This window comes from Schistocerca nitens, chromosome 7 (genome assembly GCF_023898315.1).
Source record: "Schistocerca nitens isolate TAMUIC-IGC-003100 chromosome 7, iqSchNite1.1, whole genome shotgun sequence".
In the NCBI taxonomy this organism is placed as follows: Eukaryota; Metazoa; Arthropoda; class Insecta; order Orthoptera; family Acrididae; genus Schistocerca; species Schistocerca nitens.
In genome coordinates, this window is record NC_064620.1 from 611,007,722 (window position 1) to 611,028,464 (window position 20,743).

The 20,743-nt window shown below is 40.1% G+C and overlaps 1 protein-coding gene across 3 annotated transcripts in view; it reads right to left on the reverse strand.

Moving 5' to 3' along the window:
* LOC126194978 (medium-chain acyl-CoA ligase ACSF2, mitochondrial-like) overlaps positions 1-20,743 on the reverse strand; it is a 452,087-nt gene that overhangs the window by 247,360 nt on the left and 183,984 nt on the right. For 2 of the 3 annotated variants that reach the window (XM_049933391.1, XM_049933389.1), the window contains exons 8-10: positions 16,534-16,702; positions 16,343-16,450; positions 2,754-2,902 (exon numbers count right to left, since the gene is read on the reverse strand). The exons of the other annotated variant lie outside the window; for it this stretch is intronic. In XM_049933391.1, coding sequence (XP_049789348.1) covers positions 2,754-2,902; positions 16,343-16,450; positions 16,534-16,702 — 426 coding nt within the window. The remainder of the gene's footprint in view (positions 1-2,753; positions 2,903-16,342; positions 16,451-16,533; positions 16,703-20,743) is intronic. 3 annotated transcript variants of the gene reach the window in all.

The following is a 20,743-nucleotide window of genomic DNA, read 5'->3' on the forward strand; positions in this document are numbered from 1 at the left end:
GTTTACGAAAAGCACTTTAAGTCATTTTCTACTGTTCTGTTTATGTCTACAGCTATCTTTCCAAAGGTCTTCCACTGCCTTAAATACATGAACTTAGCCAGTTCTATGATTTTACCGTTAATTTGTACTATTTTCTGTGTAATATGTTGCATTATTTCCAGTCTTACTTTAATCAATTTCCAGGTCTGCTACAAATACTGTGGTATTAGTTTCTTCTATTCATTGTTGATGCTTAATCACACTAGAGGGAAACAATATGTCATCAGTGAACAAAATTCATTCAGTTATGTTCTGGCATCTCTTATTCCTTCTTCGTACTTCCTGCTATAGGATCTGAAAACTTCCTCTATGAATGCCAAGAATAGTTTAGCTGGTGTGGACTCCACCTTGCATATTTCCTCCTTAATTCTGTATTAACTGAAATCTTTGGTACCATTTAAGTAAATCACTACTAAACCATAGAACTCAAGCTACACTACAGATCAATATTTCTCCACATTAAGATCTAATACTCAGTTTTGTTGGCTTTGCTAACTATCAACAAAGTTGTCTCCTTTCAGTCTGACTTACTTTGAGCTGTGCTACAGGTTAAAGATCAGTTTGTCACAATGACCTACATTCCAAAAAATTACAAACAAAAAACTTTCCTTAGGATAATCTGAAAACCAACTGAATCAAAAAACGTTTACAGAACAACATAATAGGTTATGATCATGATACCAGAACAAAAGTAACTTCTGCACTAGAAGCAAACAGTACAATTTCATTTCCATTGTTATTAAACTGAGTGATCATTAAGGTAGTGTCACTAGGACTGGCCACTGCTGACATGAGTACCTCAAAGAACAACTACTTTCATGTACTCATGTCAACAGATACCAGTCCTAGTGACACTATCTAAACGATCACTCAGTTTAGTCATGGAAAAGCCAATTTTATGCTGGTATCTTAATCGTGACTTGTTATATATGGCTCCGTACATGCTTCATGACTGAAGTTTTCAGTTTATTTTATAGAAGGCTGAACTGCATATTCATCTACAGTGCAGCTTTTGTTCATGTGAAGATGGTCACTACAACCAAAACTAGCACCATTAAAGAATAAACTGTACAGCTGGTGGCAAGCATGTAATTCTTCAAATTCCTGACAGTTATATTGAGCCACTTCTTTAAACTAATGGGTACAATAGACATTATTGCTAGTGTACAGTTCCCTTCCTGTTTGCATCTGCATGACATCACATACAACAACATGATAATGTCATGGAAAGTAGTGAATATCTGGTATTGCTAGGTTCTGGTGACCTGAATCTCTCACTACCTTTAGAAATTGTAAGGGAAGCTATAGCAATATATTCTTCAGTATACTAACAAAGGTTGAGTTAACACTAATTCTCGTTTTGTTTGAAAAGGATTTAGGCAAACCTAGACAAAAACTTTCTCAACGTCTTGAACCCAGATAAAGTGATAATTCACACACATTATGCCAGTCTGTAATTTTGTTTGTAGCTTGCAAGTAGTTCACTGTGCTGTACTCCTCTGGGACCAACTTCTTCCTTTACCAGATTAAAAGTTAATATTTTTTCTATGTAGCTAGTATAGCTTCAGTATGTCTCTTGCATAATATATACAGCAGACATTCTCTTAATTATTGTTTGTGTTTCTGATTCATCTCTTTAACTATGCAAAAATTTAAAGCAATATTAAAAATTTATATTTTTTGTTGTTATTTCGCCACCTGGAATCTTACATGCTCAAATGTGGTGTCTACCCAACATAGGTGTATGTTTTGTTTTATTGATATCATTATTTTCAGTTGTTTCTTTTCTATTTTTGTTGCATAATCTTAAATCCTAATGAACACATTTCTGCATAGTTTAATTTATTATAAATGAAGGTACTCTCAATGACATCTAATCCTTGGGTGATAGATAATTCAATTGAAATTTGGATTGTGAGAAGTTTGATCACATATTTCTTGTCTGGGATGGTACCTTCCATTCCATTAAATGACAGTGGATGCTGAGAATGGCATCTGACAATCCAAACAAAGTCAAACAAAATGCACTGTGTTAAGCACTTCAAAATTTTTGAGTGATAGCACATCAGGTGTGGTAGTACCATGGCGAGAATGTAGCATATAATGATTGGTTAACCTCTGTAGGCTGCAGAAGGAGTGGATCAAGCACATATGGATTAAAAGAGAGGTGCTGCTGCCTCCAGATATTAGTGCACCAGTAAGCCTGGTAACTCATTTTGTTGACAAAATATCATGCACATATTTCTGCCACAATGCTCTGCACACTTGGCTAAGGACTCTTAGGTGATAATATTCACCAGGTTCTGCAAAAGATGAATTACATTATTTTACTATCAGTTTCAGTGACAGGTTCTGTGTGAAAATGAGCATTATTGATTGAAACTATTAAGAAGAAAAATATAAATCATCTTAACAGCTGTAAGTAACATTTTATTACTAGGCAACCTTAGTATAAAACTTCTATTTCTCAGTTTATGTTCATTACCTATTAACATGGAATACAGAGCTGACAAAGATTTCAAGTCAAGGAAATAAGTGATAAAACACTTTTAGCTATATGTCCAGAACAATATCCAGCTTTATTACCCAATAGAATTTGCTGGATGTTTTTGTAATATAAAGAAGAGCAGCGACTCTGCTATTGGTATACTTTCATTAACATATTTGAAATAAATCTAAACAGTGGTGTAATATAGCAAGTGATTTGTACATACCCTGTTCTGAGCCATCGATCTTCTCTGATTGTTTCTTCTGTGTGTTTTTTGTCAGCCCAGTAACCTAGCATATTGCAGTAGCCACGCACCCAGAGTTCGCCAGTGGTACCAAGTGGTACCATCTTTCCAGTTTCATCGACTACTTTTACCTGAAGTGAGCACGTAATTTTCATTTCATGGAAAGTACAAAATTTTTGAGCAAATTTTAACAAGAAAATATTATGAAGGAGCAACTACAATACCTTTCAAAAGAAATCAATTACAACAGAAGTAACTAAGACAGATTTGCAGTTTGAACAGTGCTGAAATGGAAAGTCTTGGGTTGAATACAAATAATGGAAGGAGTAAAGGTAGCTACTCACCATATAGTTGAGACATTGGGTATTGACAGGCAAACAAACAAGATGAAAATTGTCCCTACACAGTAGCCCGACCTGTGCTACAATGATGTAGCCAGCTGAAAAAATGTAATGAAGGGCGAGTATGCACATGTTTTTTCAGTTAACCCTATATAAGGACATTGACCAAAAGCTTAGCTACAATTTCAGTCTCTTAAGTCCCAGTCAATGCCCAATGTTCCAATTACATACTGCGTGCACACGTGCACAACACTGGGTGATCAATTTTGCACTTGGTCTCTGCCACAGTATTTATTCAGGTGGACAGCTGGTTGGTGGTCATGCCACCATAAAATACTGTGTGGAAGTTACAGCAGAGATGACATGACTTGCTTTCACTATTAGTTGTGCCTCGTATAGTTCAGTATAGAACAAACGCAAGGCAGAAGAGGATAAAATAGGATATGTCTGATGGGACAGAAATAAGATGTGTATGGTAGTCTTACCCATTGGTTTTCCCCCCACACGTGTATGATCCATGTGGCAAAGTGTTTGAAGCATATGTGGCATAAGGACAGATTAGAGTACTAGAGCATTTCATAGAAAGGGTGGGAAAGGGTTGATAAGAGGTTGAAGCTCTGACTGATACAGTTAAGTTGTTCCAGTCCAGAGTGGATGTAGGTACTGGGAATGATCAAAGGATTAGGTGTGTGTTTGGATATGGCACAGAAGATTTATTTGTGGACTAGGTTTGGAGGGTAACAGCTCTGTAAAGCACTTAGCAAGACAGAATATTGGGCAAGGGATTGACCATCACTGCAGATGAGTCATCCAAGGTAGGCAGACTACATGGAAATCACTTTAGTGTGGAAGCAGTGACCGCTATCAAAATGGAAGTTCTGTTGATGATTAGTGGGTGTGATAAGACCAGAGATTTTTATAATGATATAGGAGCTGAGGAAGACCAGGTGAAGCAGATGGGAGAGAGACTGGCTTTGCTCAGTGCACAGATTATAAAGATATCAATGAACCTGATTCAATTAAAAGGTTTTCGATCTTGGATTACTAGGAAGGTTCCCTTCAGATGGCTCAAACAGGTTGGCACAGATGTGTGTGCGCCATATTGATTCCCACGGATGTGCCAATGTATTTGTTTGTACATATTACTCTCGAGGACTGAGGTGGTGGATTTGGAGGACACAGGAGAGGTAGAATTTGACAGTGGCAGGGCCACGAGCAAGGAGGCCATTGTATGTAGGGAGATTGTGACATAATAAGGAGGAATTTCCCCATCTGTTGAGTTTCTATGCTTCCTAAATTACCATTTTTATCTTGTAACTTTCATCAAAAATAATTATACACATCATGTATAAGCAGCAGATACACAGGTTTATCAAAGTACTATTTACACCATAATTCATATAATTTTATTGTTCTTCTTATAACTGATGATCTGTTATCTTTAGCTTTACAAATTATTTTTGACTGAAAGTTCTAAGTAACTGAAGTTACAATAATGAAGTCAAATGGGAAAACATTGTGGTAATCGGCACAATCTATGAACTATTGACACAATTCATTCAGAAGCATTCGTATCACTCTCTCTGAGAATATTTTGATTTGATGGGAATCAATTAACTTTAAAGATATTTTAATTAAAGTTCAGAAAAAGCTATACTCAGTGTTGTCTTCCATGCCATACACTATTTGTTAGATTCCCAAGATAAACTTTATACTTTTTGTAGACTGAATGTTGCTGGACCAAACAACATCCATCACTCAGCAGTTTAGCCACAAATTAAAAAATTGATAAAACTAATATAAAACATTACAAATTTAAATATGACTGCCATACTTTAAGTTGGAGTATCCTCAATGCAGATGCATAAAATAGTTTCATGAACTTTTCTGGTTTATTAACCTCCAATATATTTCATAAAACAAGTTAATGTTAATGCTTTTAATCCAGCCTAAGTAGCAAAATTTAACCTAGTTGTTTTTCAAATGATAATGAAGCTTCAGAAATAACAATTAGTTCTTATGCTAGTCTTTACACAGTCAAACCCCACATAAAATCTCAGTCAGTACTTGAGTGTGAACATGTTGAGTCTGCCACTAGCATTAACTCTGGCAACATCTATGTGGTGGAGAGTCTGTCGCTAGCACTCTCACAATTAATATCTTCAAGTCAATATCATCAAAAGTCAGTACATACAAAATCTTCATTAAAACCTGCCATTCAAATGTCTACAATTAACAACTTTGCAGTTACATGCACTGTCTTCAGTAGCCAACATTTGTACCAGTTGTGTAATTGTTTCAACATTATGAAAGACAGTGGACTTGCATTACATTTGTGGAAACTGGATGTATCAATAAATTGTGTGCACCATGAATATTGTAGTCACATTATTATGTCAATCTTTATCTGCTGAAGTGCACTGCAATTATACCACAATGACCACATTATTGTGTAGATTTGTGGATTTATTTGCATAAGACTCGTCACTGTTCTGATGAGGAGGACAGTAAATGAAGAAGACAATCAAATTTATTTAAAGTGGTTTGATGTATCCAATGAGATACTGAGGGCAGAATATGACACTGCAGGTAAGCAACTTTCCATGAGGATTGAGTGGCTTTGCCAGGTTACAGTTTGGTATCTTTGGTGGCTAGAAAGTGTGAAGACAGTACTCATGACTTTGGAGAGTACAACACCACAGTTGATAAGCTGTGCTCGAAACACTCTTAGCACAGCAGCTGTACGGGTTGGCAGTACGAACTATACTGAGGTCCACGAGGGCTGCAGCTGCCAATCCATGTGCATGTAGCGATCGGTCAATGGCTCATTAAATATCGGAGCACTGAGCTATAGCAGCCAGTTCTCTTCAGTGCACCGAGATGTGTACAGTCCCCAGTCACCACCGAGCCTATGAGCTGCAGTGTTCATCCATTGTCTCCGAGACTTGGGCTCCGTAGTACAACAGGAAGCTGGAAGTCAAAGGGCAGAATAACTCAGTGCATCGTATGCCAACTCTGGACTCTACATAGGCATCACACAGAGGCACAGTGACAGTACTTCAATACTTTAGAGGACTTGTAATAGTTTCAAACATCTAATTGCACTGGACATTTCACAAGAAGCATCATCATTTAAGTTGATTATTTCTTCATATTTAATAAAGATCATTTTATTACTAATTGCTGGGAATTTTTTAGATTGAAGATAACCTGCACTGTCCTCCTGCACTCCCAAAGAAATGGTTTAGTCAGCAATTTCCGTTTGACACACCATTTTCTCTGCAGCAACGTGAATTATTTTTGTCTCAGTCACAACAGATGACACAGCTCATGGCTGCTCTTCAAACACTGCTGCTTAGACACGAGGGACAAAGCAATAAAATCTCTGCACCACCTTTTCATAGTTATGATGAGAAGGTAGAAGACTGGAGAAACTACCTTCAGCAACTACAGCAGCACTTTGCAGCCTACATCAAAGATGGGGATCATCTATCATTTATTTTCTCAGCTGGGTTGGCAAGGAGATCTACAGTCTCCTTGTCAAACATTTTGCCAAGTCTGATCCAGACAAACACACTTATGAGCACGTCTCTGGTAGGTTACTATGCCAGCAAAACTCATGTTCCTGTGGCTCAATTCAAATTCTTTTGAGGTACCAAACAACCACAGCAAACCTAAAAGGAATGGCTTACCAAGCTATGTTTTCTCACTAGAAATTGCAAATTTCGCTGTTCATGTGGAAATTCATTTGCTGATAAAATGCTCTCTCACGCAATTACTCAGAATGTTCCCAATGAAAGGATCCATTCTAAAATAGTGCAGCACAGGAATTCAACCTATCAGATGATGTGCAGATTCTCTAATTATGTGCAGCCATTTCCCATAACTGCTGCTGTTGACAAAGTGCTGCAGCAAACAGCTGCCAGCATGCAGCAAGCCATGCTCTTGCAGTCCAGTATGGGCACAGCATTCTCTTAAACAAGAGAGATGTGTTTGAACATACACAAACAATCACCAAGTGCATCTGCCAGAAATAAATTAAAAATCATGCTCACAATGCTTTGTCTGCCACAACAAGAATTTTGTCTTCATAAAGACACTGTATGTTCTTCCTGTAACAAAACCTGGTCATGTACAGCAAGTCTGTTCTCACAAGTTATGTTCACAAAAGCCTTCAGCACAGACAGCAAGAACAACACGTGGATATAAATGTTATTAACCCATCAAAATGTCAAGTCCACACAGATGTCTTAAATCTGCTCCAGCATCTGCTACTGCTAATAAAGCAAACCCTGTCCAGAGCCAACCAAAAGTAACTGGATGTCAAATTGTTCATTTCGCTGAAGATTGTTCAGCAAGATGTGCAATTTCAACTGGATACAGGTGCACCTCTTAACTTACTGAATCAAAATACTTACAAATTGCTTGGCAGCCAGCCATTGCTCCCTTCAAATACACATGTGACACCTTATGATTGTGCTAAACTTGACATTTTAGGAACATGTGTCTTAAATGCTATTTTTATAACACCACAAAATTGGTGCCATTTACTGTCCTTCCAGCAGCTCTGAGTCGAAAAATTTTTGGTTTGGATGCTTTTGATCTCTTTGGATTGACAATATATGGCAATGTTCTGCACCTGGCTTCTCTTACATCTTTTACTGATTTTAATGCATTGGGGAGAAGAGGAGCTTGTGGCACAACTTGACTAGAAGAAGGGATCGGTTGGTAGGACATGTTCCGAGGCATCGAGGGATCACCAATTTAGTATTGGAGGCCACGTAGAGGGTAAAAATCGTAGAGGGAGACCAAGAGATGAATACACTAAGCAGATTCAGAAGGATGTAGGCTGCAGTAGGTACTGGGAGATGAAGCTTGCACAGGATAGAGTAGCATGGAGAGCTGCATCAAACCAGTCTCAGGACTGAAGACAACAACAACAACAACAACAACAACAATGCATTGTGTGATGAATTTCAAATTTTATTTGATGGTTCTCTAGGGTGCAGCAAAGATTATGCTGCATATATTATTCTTTGCCCAGACACCCATCCAAAGTTTTGTAGGGTTCACCCAGTCCCTTGTTCACTTCGCGTCAAATTTGCAACAGAGCTATGTCGCTTGCAAAGCAATGGCGTTTTGCAGACTATTATGGCAAGTCAAGTAGGTGTCACACCTCGTAATAACTAAACCTAATGGAGACATTAGAGTTTGTGTGGATTTCAAATCTACAGTAATCGCCCAGACCACAGGTGACATTCTTCCCCTGCCTCACCCTGAAGATCTCATTAATAAACTTCAATCTGGCACATATTATTGTAAACTGATCAAAAGGATGTCTGCCTCCAGATACCATTGGATGAAGAAACCCTACAGTTTGTGGTGATCAACACACATTGGCCTGTTTTATTTTCAATGTTTACCATTTGGCAGCTCTTCCGCTCCTCATTATTTCCAAAGGACTTAGAACAACTATTGCATAATGTTCCATATCGTGCCACCTATCTGGATGATAACATTGGATTGTAACATTGCTTGAGAATCATTTGAACAACCTCATAAATATTTAAGAACCTTCAACATCACTGCGCATCAGCAATCGTTGGTTAATATTTTAAAAAACTAAAAATCTGCCTCGATTGTAAAAAAAGCATCTAGTGTTAAGTGTTAACCCAGGTTTCGGTTTAGATAACTACACCTTCTTCAGAACAATAAAATCCACAAGTGCCTGGTGTTCTTTTAACCATTCACAAAGGTCTTCTTAGGCACTTGTGGGTTTTATTGTTGTTCTGAAGAAGGTTTAGTTATCTACGCCGAAACCTGGGTTAACACTTAACACTAAGTGCTTTTTTCGCAATCGAAGAGGGTTTTTAGTTTTCTAACCTCATAAATGTTGTTACTGTATTAGCTTTAGCTGGTCTTAAACGTAATCATGACAAGTGTGTATCTTTTGTTCCCAAGTTGGAATATTCGGGTCATATAACTTATCAATTAGGCATTCACTCAGCTTAAAACCATTTGTACACTATTTGCCACCTATCACCGCTAAAGGTTGTGTTGTAACTGAAGTCTGTTTTGGGGAAGTTGTCTTATTACATTAAATTCATCCAAAATGCGACTTAAATCACTGCTCTGTTTCACTGCCTTCAGCAGAAGTATGTGCTTTTTCAATGGACAAGGGAATTTTGATATACTTTTCAAAAACCTAAGGATGATCATCTCAGTGACCCTTGCCTCATGCCTTTTGATCCGGTGAAGACACTTATCATAGCAATGGACACATCTGATGTCGGCTTAGTGGCAGTGCTGTCACACAAGGTTGGCCCCTCGGAATGACCCATTGCGTTCACATGCCAGTTGCTTACTGAGACCCAACATAATGACAGCTAGATAGAGGAGGCGGCGGCTCTGGCCATCATCTTTGGTGCGTGTAAATTTCACCGGTACCTCTATGGAAGATGGTTTACTTTAATCACTGACTACAAGCCATTCACTTCTTTGTTTCATCTGTCCGAGGATATACTGGATCAAACAGCTCAGAAACTTCAATTTTGGGCATTGATTCTGTCCAATTACAATTATGATATTGTGTATAGGCCCACCATTAAGAACGCAAATGCACATACACTTTCATGTCTGCCAGTGAGTGAAGATCCACGTATCAATTCATCAGAAGATTCTTTATGTCAGCTGGATCACCCTGAACTTGAAAAATTGAAATCCTTCCTCATCGATGCACAGATCATTGCTTCAGCCAAATTATGCAATCCACAACTGAAATGGCTTTCTCAATTCATTCAACACAGATAGTTGACTAACAGACTGGGGATCACTGGTCCTGTCATTTTCCCTTGCTATCCACAACATGAGGCACTGTCTATACAGCAAGGTGTTATTCTGGTTCACTCACCAAATGACCATACTCTGGTCCTATTTCCTCGTGAGGGTCAAGCTTCTGTTTTACACCAGCTCCGCTTGGGACACTGGGGTCTGGTCAAGACCAAACAGCTCGTTTGTTGATATTCTACTTTGTTTGGACTATTTTTATAACAATTGAATGCATCACTGTGCAATGTCAAGCACGTTCTGAGAATTCTGCAGTGCCTTGGCAACAGAATTTCAGTTGGTCTCATCCTACTGTATTCATATTCACTTTTGTAGCCCATTCTGGAATACAAGATGGCTGATTTTAGTGGAAGCACACAGTAGATTTGCCATTTGTGTCCCTATGCACTCTTACATCATCAGTGAGCAATGTCTGTGCACGGGAGGCTATTTTTGTTTAGAGGGATTACCAAAAGCGAGTGTTTCTGACAATGGAACTCTATTTTTTTCTGCGTAATTTTGCCAGTTTTGTTGCCTCAATGGAATCAAGCATTTGACTACAGCAACTTGCTCACCCTAAAGCAATGGGGAAGCCTAACACTTTGTAAGAACATTTAAGATGCAGATGAAGAAGCTCTGCCGAGAACATTCCCGAGAGAATGCTCTTCTCTTATTCTTCAGTTCTTATCAATCTGTGCCTTCTAATGGCAAATCTCCAGCAGAGCTACGTGGACATCCCCACGGTACTATTTTGAGCTTATCGCATCCCCAAACTGTGCCGTCTCCTCAGCACTTTTGCACAAAGTTCGCAGGGTCTGACAACGTATACTTCTGCGTACATAATCCGCAACATACCTGGGAGCCGCGCACTGTGGTTCTCATTCAAGGGTGAGCACATTATGACGTCGCGCCGTCTTCTGGTCATATCTGTTGCTGGCACCAGAATCAATTGAGAGCCCACCCTTGTGATGATTACGGTGATTGTGTCACGAGATTTCATTCCACAGACTCTGGCTGGTTGTCACCCTGGGCTCCAGTTGGCCTTTGCATCGCAGGGCCTCCATCCGACTTAGTGCAGCCTCCTCTGGCCAGCCCCACCTCCAGGCTGCAGCCATCTCCGCACACCTTCAAGCAGCCTTTGCCACCAGCGCCACCTTCCCTGCTGCCAACCCACACAAATGTGAACCTGCCATCACCAGACAACCCTGCCCCCTCGGACCTGAATGCACTGACATCATCCCTGTTGCAACTACCTTCAAGAACCACCAGGGACGCCTCGTGTCCTGGCGCCCCTGAAGATCTGCCCCAGGTGTGCACCCTGCTGACAGTTTCCTGGCAGATGTTCCATCGCAGGTGCGAGACAAATGTCAGGGTGTGGGCTAGTGGGAGCTATCTGTCACAGTTCTGCCACCAGTTTTCTAATCTACAGCAGTGCTCCTCCCCTGCCACCGTTCAACAGTTTCCCGATGACCGTGCATCAATTCGGAGAGGGAGGGGGATGGTGTGGTACTCACGGCCTCAGATAGTACCACACTACAGCCAATAAGCTGCACTCAAAACACTCTTAGCACAGCAGTTGTATGGGTTGGAAGTAAAAACTTTACTGCAGTCTGCAAGGGGCCACCGTTGCCAACTCGTGTGCATCACATGTGTGTATAGCGATTCATCAATGCCTCAAATACTGGAGCACTGAGCTACAGTTGACAGTTCTCTTCAGTGCTCCGAGTTGTGTACGGTCTCCAGTTACTGCCGAGTCTACAAGGTGCAATGTTTATCCACCGTCTCCGAGGCTTGGGACCCGTAGTGCAACAGGAAGCTGGAAGTCAAGGGGTGGAATGACTGACTCAGCATTATGGGACCTTTACTTTTTTTGTTTGATAGTTAGATAGATAGATAGAGTGACCAGAAATTAATAAAATTCAACATGTAATAGTGCCCAAAATAATTCATTATCAAAAGTTACCCATAGTTTTAAAAAAAACACAAGTGTAAAGACATCTCTATTAAACAAGAGACTTGCAGCCCCTCAACATACACAACTGTTAAATAATAAAATATTCCACCTATTAAGTATAAACTGGTATTTCATGAAAGCTCGCCAGGTGGCAATAAGAAAATTTACAGAAAGTCCTGAAATGACTGTGACTTCTGTATAATAAAATTAATAACAGTACAAAACATGACAAACAGCTCCCCTAGGCTAGTGTCACTCACTCTATATGTCTATTCAATAATACATTAACAACACTACATAAAAGACAGACTAGCAGTTAATTATGGTGCATTAAAAGAAGTTCCGAGAGAGAGAGAGAGAGAGAGAAGAGAGAGAGAGAGAATCATCATCATCATCATCATCATCATCATCGAACAAAAAGAAATTTTGCAGATAGGCAACTATTAATGAAATAAAGCAATGTGTCTTCCCTTCTATCAGTGTGTTGCTGCGGAGTGGAGTGCTTCCATACAATGTTAATCTTTCCTCTTGGTTCTTGACTCTCCTGCCCATAACAACACTTTCCTACGCATCCGCTTTAGTGTTTTCAGAATGACACAGCGCAATAAAATGTCACCTGTAACAAACTTGAGTTTGTAACTTGCAGGAGCAATGTTGAAAGGTAGTCAATTCCACAGTAATCCACAAGGCCACTTCATTGGAAGCACGGTAATCACTATAAGTGATTTACTATGACACTGCGATCAATGCCAATCTCAAATACCAGAAACACTTAGCATCCTTGGTGGCATTGCCTATCCCTTTGACAGTCAGAGTTCGTCCACAGCATCACAGTAACTTACGTCTCACCGCCCTCACCTCATTGCATGCCTCATGCCGTGCCAGTGAGACTCCTGCCAGCCAATAGCCACATCCCTGTCGGCATCGGACATGAACCCGATGCTAGTCAGAGGTGAAGTCTTTAGTTGCAAGATGCAACTAAAGACATGGTACATTAGGCATTGTAGGTCAGCTCTGGCCTCTACGTAGGCATCACTCAGAGGCACAGTGATAGGACTTTGATATTTTAGAGGACTTGCAATAATTTAAAACGTCTAATTGTGCTGGACATTTCACAAGAAGCAGCATCATTTAAGCCAAATATTTATTCATATTTACTAAATATTATTTTAGTACTAATTGTTGGGAATCTTTCTGATTGAAAATAACCTATGCCGCCATCCTGCATTCCCAACAGGAAGGTTCCCTCCAGATGGCTCAAACAGGATGGCATAAGTAGGTGTGTGCGTGTGTGTGTGTGTGTGTGTGTGTGTGTGGCAGGGGGTGGGGGGGGGGAGGAATTTTTGACAAAGGCCTCGTTAGCTGAATGCTAGCTTTGACAGTCTTTTTGTTGTGCCTACCCGTGACCAAACATGTCTGTTATATGGTGAGTAGTAACTATCCTTTTCAAAATACTGTTATATTCCATTCTGGATTTTCTATTGTTTAAAGGTCAGGTACAATTTTTCACTAACTGTAGTTTGAGTCACAATCAGTGTTTCACCACAATCTAACATCATCAGTTTTCGATCTGATTGTTGTGCAACACCAAATCAAAATGGTTACTTTCTCCACACTGATTACTGCATTTCTTGAAACTGCAGCAAATTTGACATTAGTCAATATTTACAGTCTGCCCTGTGCTTGAATTGCTCAGTTACGGATATTATTCAGTGAAAGGTAATTCTACAGAATATCCTAAACAGTTTTTTTATTTTATTTTATTTTATTTTTTTACAACAACATAATTTGTAAATGTTGCAAGTTTAGGTTAAACTATATACAACACTCATACAACTTGTTTAATAGCACTGCAGAAACAAATGGTAAGTTCCATCATAGTTACTAGTTATATAAAAAAAAATTGCTGTAATAATTTCTCTGATAAATTACACGTCTCAATAATGTGAGCCTTGAAATGAAACAAAAAAAATTAATAACCACTGCAAAATAATAATAATAGTTATAAACGAATTAATTTTGTTAAAAACAATGGGAAGTCCATGATGGACCAACAAAATATTATAGAAAGGATACTCTGCTGCTAACCTCAGAGGACATGCGGAGGAACAGGAGGGCCTGTTGTATTTTTGGAATGGGGTCCTTGCGGCAGGGTTTGTAGGTGGTCCTCTGCCATGTAATTTCTATGGTTCACAACCATAATGGTGGAACCATTGTCAGCAGATAGGACTGTAAGGTTAGAATCCTTATTTTGCTGGGCGATTTCTGTGGGTGTATGGTTGGATTCCATGTTGAAGAAAATGAGGAATAATGGTGAAGCAAGGTTTGAGGTTAAGAAATTCTGTAATTTTAACTGGGAAGGAGGGGGAGGGGTGTGGCAGGTTGGGGGCAGTCGGGGTGGCCCATGGTTGGATAGAATGAACTGAACCAGGCAGGGTTCAATATTGGTTTTGTGTGGAGTCTGATTGGTAGTGTCAGTGAAAAAAATATTTCCATATAGAGAGTGCGAGGAGGAGAGAAGGTCTTTACAAAGTCCAACATGAGTGACTTTGGTAATGAGGCAAAAGGTAAGACCTTTGGAGATGATTGCTACTTCTGTGGGACTAAGGTGTCTGCTATAAGAGAAAAGGTTCACAGCAGTGTTTTTCGGTCTTTTTAGGTTCTGGATTCTGTATGGTTATGGGGAGTTTGTCAGTGAGGCAAGATTAGCCAGCTTTGAGGGGATGCAAGGAAGGGTGAGAGGTTCTTGTTGAAATGGTGGATAGTGGTTGTCTAAGGTGGGAGGAGGGGGTGAACAAGCTGGAGATGTTTTTGAGGTGGTGGTGTGCTCACTGCTCTAGTTCTTGGATGGAAAGTGCATTTTCAAATTCCTACATCCCATCTCACACATTAGAACAGAGCAGGAGAAATTTACAGGTGGAGAGGAGGCATTGCAAGGAGATTTGGGCTGTATTTATTAACAATAAAATCAGGCTTTTTGCAGATGACACAGTTATCTGTAAAGAAGTACTGTCCGAGAAAAGCTGCATAAATACAGTCAGAGCTTCATAAGATTTCAATGTGTTGTAGAGATTGGCAATTTGCTCTAAATCTTCCGAAATGTAAAATTTTACACCACATAAAATGAAAAAAACGCAGTATCTTATGACTATAATATCAATGAGCCCTGTTGGAATCGGCCAACTCATACAAATACCTGGGTGTAACACTTCGTAGGAATATTAAACTGAATCATCACATAGATTCAGTCATGTGTAAAGCAGGTGGTAGACTTCAGTATTGGTAGAATACTGGGAAATAGGTTACTTGCAAAAAACTCATTTGACCCATCCTAGAATATTGCTGAAGTGTGTGGGGCCCATACCAGATAGGACAAACAGGGGATATTGAACATATACAGAGAAGGGCAGCATGAATGGTCACAAGTTTGTTTAATCCATGGGAGAGTATCACAGAGATACTGAAGGAACTGAACTGGAGGATTGTTGAAGACAGATGTAAACCATTCCAAAAAAGTCAGTTAAGAAATTCAAGAATTGGCCTTAAATGATTACTCTAGGGATATACTACAACCCCTCACATAGGAGTCATGAGGATAAGATTAGAATTATTACTGCATGCACAGAGCCATTCGAACAATCATTGTTCCCCATGCTCCATAACTGAATGGAACAGGTAGACACCCTAATAACTGGTACAATGGGACCTAGCAGAGGCAACTTCATTGTTGTTTGCAGAGTGTAGATGTAGATTTACAGGGTTTTGTTGGATTACGTTAGAGAGGACTATGGAGTGACAGAATTCGAACAGGCAGAGGTCCTTGTGAAAGGAGGAGTTGCAGCCAGAGATGGGCCATTTGATGGTGTTTCCATGGGCAAGGTAACAATGCAGGAACAGTATGCGGGACTAGGTTCTGGTTAGGCATAGAGAAACTTTTCTGTATTGGTGTGGATGGAAGGACCTAGGATCCATATTGGAGAATAAAAACATGTAAAAATATGTAGGAAAAATGCAAAATATGGAACAGATAAAGTAGGTGGAGGGAGTAGGGCTGTACTGAAAAGTAATTATGTTCTGTTTGTGGGGTGCTCAACTGCACGGTCATCAGTGCCCATACAAAGTCCCAAGTTTTACACAGTCCAATTTCTTTTTTACACAGTCCAATCTAGCCACTATCACAAATGATGATGATGAAATGATGAGGACAACATGAACACCCAGTCCCTGGGCAGAGAAAGTGATAATGAACTAAAACTGTATTTAAGTTCCAACTCTTGTATATATAGTGGGATGCAGTTCAGTGGGTGAAGGGAGGGGAACAGCAGTTTTGTTAATTTTTAGTGCAGTGCATATTTTCCCACTGTCATGAATATCAAACATAATGACACATCTACAGTTTAACACCATTGCATTTTAAACAGATAAAACACACTTTATGTACAACTATTTACCTCAACATGGTCAATGACTCTGCCAACAGTAGTGTATGTTTTCTCTGGTGGATCATTTTCCTCAGGAATGAACGACAAGGGAGCAGTTTCAGTCATGCCATAGAAAGTCTGCAAATAGGACACCAAAGTTGTAACACCCAACAACTTTACTAGTTCGTGAAAACTTAAGTGACTTATTTATTGTTCCTTACTGTAACTCTCTCTAGTCCAAATGTTCTGGTTAACTTTTCATACAGGTCTGGCGAAGATATTGCACCACCACTTGCCAAAATTTCTAATGAGTTTATTTCCAATCCAGAACTTTCTACAAAATTTAACAGATCTATATTCATAGTAGGGGTACCATACAGAACAGAGCATCTGCAACAAGAAACAAAAGCTGTGACTAAAGTAAACTGTTTTGGCTCTTCATCTCCTTTCCATCACACGACAACAACAACAACAACAACAAAAAAGGAGCAATATGATTAAAATAATTTATCACAATTTTTTACCGAGTTAATGTATGGATGACACAGCTTGACATACATTTCAGACAACAGCTACAAGTGTAGTTTTAGAAGATAGTCCTTTCCTGGAAAGGTCATCATAATAAACTTGAGTGCTGCTGAAATGAATGGGATGACAAAGTATTGGTACAGTAATAAATTTCTTCCATTTTTCAGAAAGAACATAAAAAAACATTAAGACTCAGTGATGTGGTACATTAAACCATCTACAAAACCGACCCAGGCCTTAACAGATAATGCATTTACAAAGTATGCTAAAAGTTTAAACAGTTGTCTATGACCAGAAAACCTCATGTCAAAGAATGATAGATATTATGTCAGGAAAAGTCATTGCAAATCCATATTCCAGCTAGTTTGAGAGCTATATAACCATACTTAGAAAAAACTGTGATCACAGGTTTTAGTGTTCACTGCTTGTAAAAAAAATCTCAGCTGCTTACTGACATTTTCTTCATGCACATACCACTGCTTAATGGCTTCTCTTTTCACTGACTAGTGATCTGTTCTCATACAAATACTTAACAAAATAATAGTTTAGGATGAAAATGGAAGCAAGCATTTTGACTGTGTTTAACTTCCTTATATACTATTTAATAACATGACATGTCATATTCTGAGAAGTCCTGAGACGACTTATTCCAATTAAGTATGGTTTATCTTCCTACACACTGGTTTCACTTTGCACACTTCACATTTCTTAATTGGCTTTGTCCACTAAATCATTAAGTGTTGCATCTCTCTGTGTCTCTGTCTCTCTCTCTGTCTCTCTGTCTGTGTCTGTCTCTCTGTGTCTCTCTCTGTCTGTGTCTGTCTCTCTGTGTCTCTGTCTCTCTCTCTGTGTCTCTCTCTGTCTGTGTCTGTCTCTCTGTGTCTCTGTCTCTCTCTCTGTGTCTCTCTCTGTCTGTGTCTGTCTCTCTGTGTCTCTGTCTCTCTCTCTCTCTCTCTCTCTGTCTGTCTGTGTCTCTCTCTCTGTGTCTCTGTCTGTCTGTGTGTCTCTCTCTGTGTCTCTGTCTCTCTCTCTCTGTGTCTCTCTCTCTCTCTCTCTGTCTCTGTCTCTGTCTCTCTCTCTCTCTCTCTCTCTCTGTCTCTCTCTCTCTCTCTGTCTGTGTCTCTGTCTCTCTGTGTCTCTGTTTCTCTGTCTGTGTCTCTGTTTCTCTGTCTGTGTCTCTGTTTCTCTGTCTGTGTCTCTGTTTCTCTGTCTGTGTCTCTGTTTCTCTGTCTCTGTCTCTCTGTCTCTGTCTCTGTGTAGTTGACACATGGTCCTTTTTCTCTATTTTTTTCATTGAATTATTGCAAATGAGTTTAGTCACTTTATAGACTGAGCAGTCTGGTGTACCTACTGAGAAATCAGAGATTAAAAATTAACCTTTTCAATAACAGCACAAGCTTTTGCAGCATGAACAAAGTTAAGGTACAAATTTCTTTAGAGACTGGGTGGGCTGCTGAATGTACCAACATGTATTATTATTTTTGGTATGGTGAATGACTGAATTCTGTTGAAATTTTATCCGTCCTTGTTTCAATTCACATTCAATTTACAGTTCGACGTAACTATTTAGCTGTACACTATGTGATCAAAAGTATCCGGACACCCTCAGAAGCATACGTTTTTCATATTAGATGCACTGTGCTGCCACCTAGTGCCAGGTACTCCATATCAGCGACCTCAGTAGTCATTAGACATCATGAGAGCAGAATGGGGTGCTCCGCAGAACTCATGGACTTCAAATGTGGTCAGGTGATTGGTGTCACTTGTGTCATACGTCTGCACGCAAGATTTCCACACTCTTAAACATCCCTAGGCACACTGTGTCCGATTTGATAGTGAAGTGGAAACGTGAAGGGACATGTACAGCACAAAAGTGTACAGGCTGACCATCTGTTGAATGACAGACCACCAATAGTTGAAGAGGGTTGTAATGTGTAATAGGCAGACTTCTATCCAGACCATTACACAGGAATTCCAAACTGCATCAGGACCCACTGCAAGTACTATGACTTATGAAGGAGGTAAGAAAACTTTGATTTCATGGTTGAGCAGCTGCTCATAAGCCACACATCACGCCGATATATGCCAAATGACGCCTCGGTTGGTGTAAGGAGTGTAAACACTGGATGACTGAACAGTGGAAAAACATTGCGTGGAGTGAAGAATCACAGTACGCAATGTGGTGATCTGATGGCAGGATGTAAGTATGGCGAATGCCCAGTGAACGTCATCTGCCAGCATGTGCAGTGGGAACTGTAAAATTCTGAGGCAGTGGTGTTATGGTGTGGTCATGCTTATCATGGAGGGGGCTTGCACCCCTTGTTTTGCATGCCACTATCACAGCACAGGCCTACATTGATGTTTTAAGCATCTCCTAGCACTGTTGAAGAGCAATTCAGGGATGGCAATTGCGTCTTTCAACACGATCGAGCACCTGTTCATAATGCATGGCCTGTGGCTGAGTGGTTACACGGCAATAACCTCCCTGTAAAGGACTGGCCTGCACTGAGTCCTGACCTGAATCCTATAGAACACCTTTGGGAAGTTTTGGACTGCCGACTTCATGCCAGGCCTCATCATCTGACACTGATACCTCTCCTCAATGCAGCACTCCGTGAAGAATGGGCTGCCATTCTCCAAGAAACCTTCCAGCACCTGATTGAACATACACCTGCGAGAGTGGAAGCTGTCATCAAGGCTAAGGATGGGCCAACATCATACTGAATTCCAATATTACCGATGGAGGGTGCCACGAACTTTTAAATCATTTTCAGCCAGGTGTCCGGATACTTTTGATTACATAGTGTATCTCATCACTGGCCTAGCTGCTACTGGTTTTTGATGCAGTGAAGTGATGCACAGTGCCAAGCTTATGCAGTCAGCAGGAAGCAGATACACCAAGCTGCTGTAGCAGTTCCCAGGTACTATATTACCTCCAGGTGCACCTAACGAGGTATGTCACAACTTTGTGCACTACATTAAGACTACTGCAGCCTACCAATTTCATATAGGCGAAGAGGATTTGCCCCTGATAGCTATGATGTTGCCAAGGTGGAATTCCATATTAAGTGGAAGGAAGGCATGATTCACCATTCCAGCAGTCCATGGTCATTATCTCCACAATTATTGGTGCCCAGGTTGTCTGGCATATTATATCAAGTCAAACTGCAGTCAGTTCAGCACTGGAACAAGATACAGATGGTGCACTGAAACCAACTGCATTTTATTCACACTAGTTCTGTCACAATTAAAAAGGAAGTGAGTTCGATTGCAAGGTATTTACTACTTTGCACACAGTTGGAGGCAAGAGAGTTTACCATTTTCACCAGCGACAAAACCCTCCTGTGCCTTCCAACAGATTAATGATAAATGCATGCCACAGCAATAAAATCAGTTGGAATTTATCACTCAATTCGGCACTGACATACACTACATAGCAGGAATTGATAACACAGTAGTTGACTGCCTACCCCACGTAAACAGCTCAATGAATGCTATAGATTTTGGTAACTTCCTAAAGCACGAAAGTCAGACTAGGAGCTTCAGGACCTTCTCAAAGATGCTTCCTCCAATCTTCAGCTGAAACTGATCGGTGTTCCTGCCACAAATGTAAAGCTTTATGGTGAAGTCTCTCCAGACAAGCTACTGAGAGCCTTCACAACTTTCACCATCCTGGCATCAGATCTACAGTTTAACTGATTGCTAACCATTTCATTTGGCCTGGTATGCAGAAATATTATCATGTGTGGACTCGTGCATGTGTTAAGTGTCAACGTTGTGAAGTATCTCACCATGTGCACGTTCCTGTGTCAGTGGGACATTTCCCTGATGCAACCACATGATTTGCACATGTGCCTTTACTGAATAGGCAACAATACCTATTAAAAGCAATCAACTGATTTA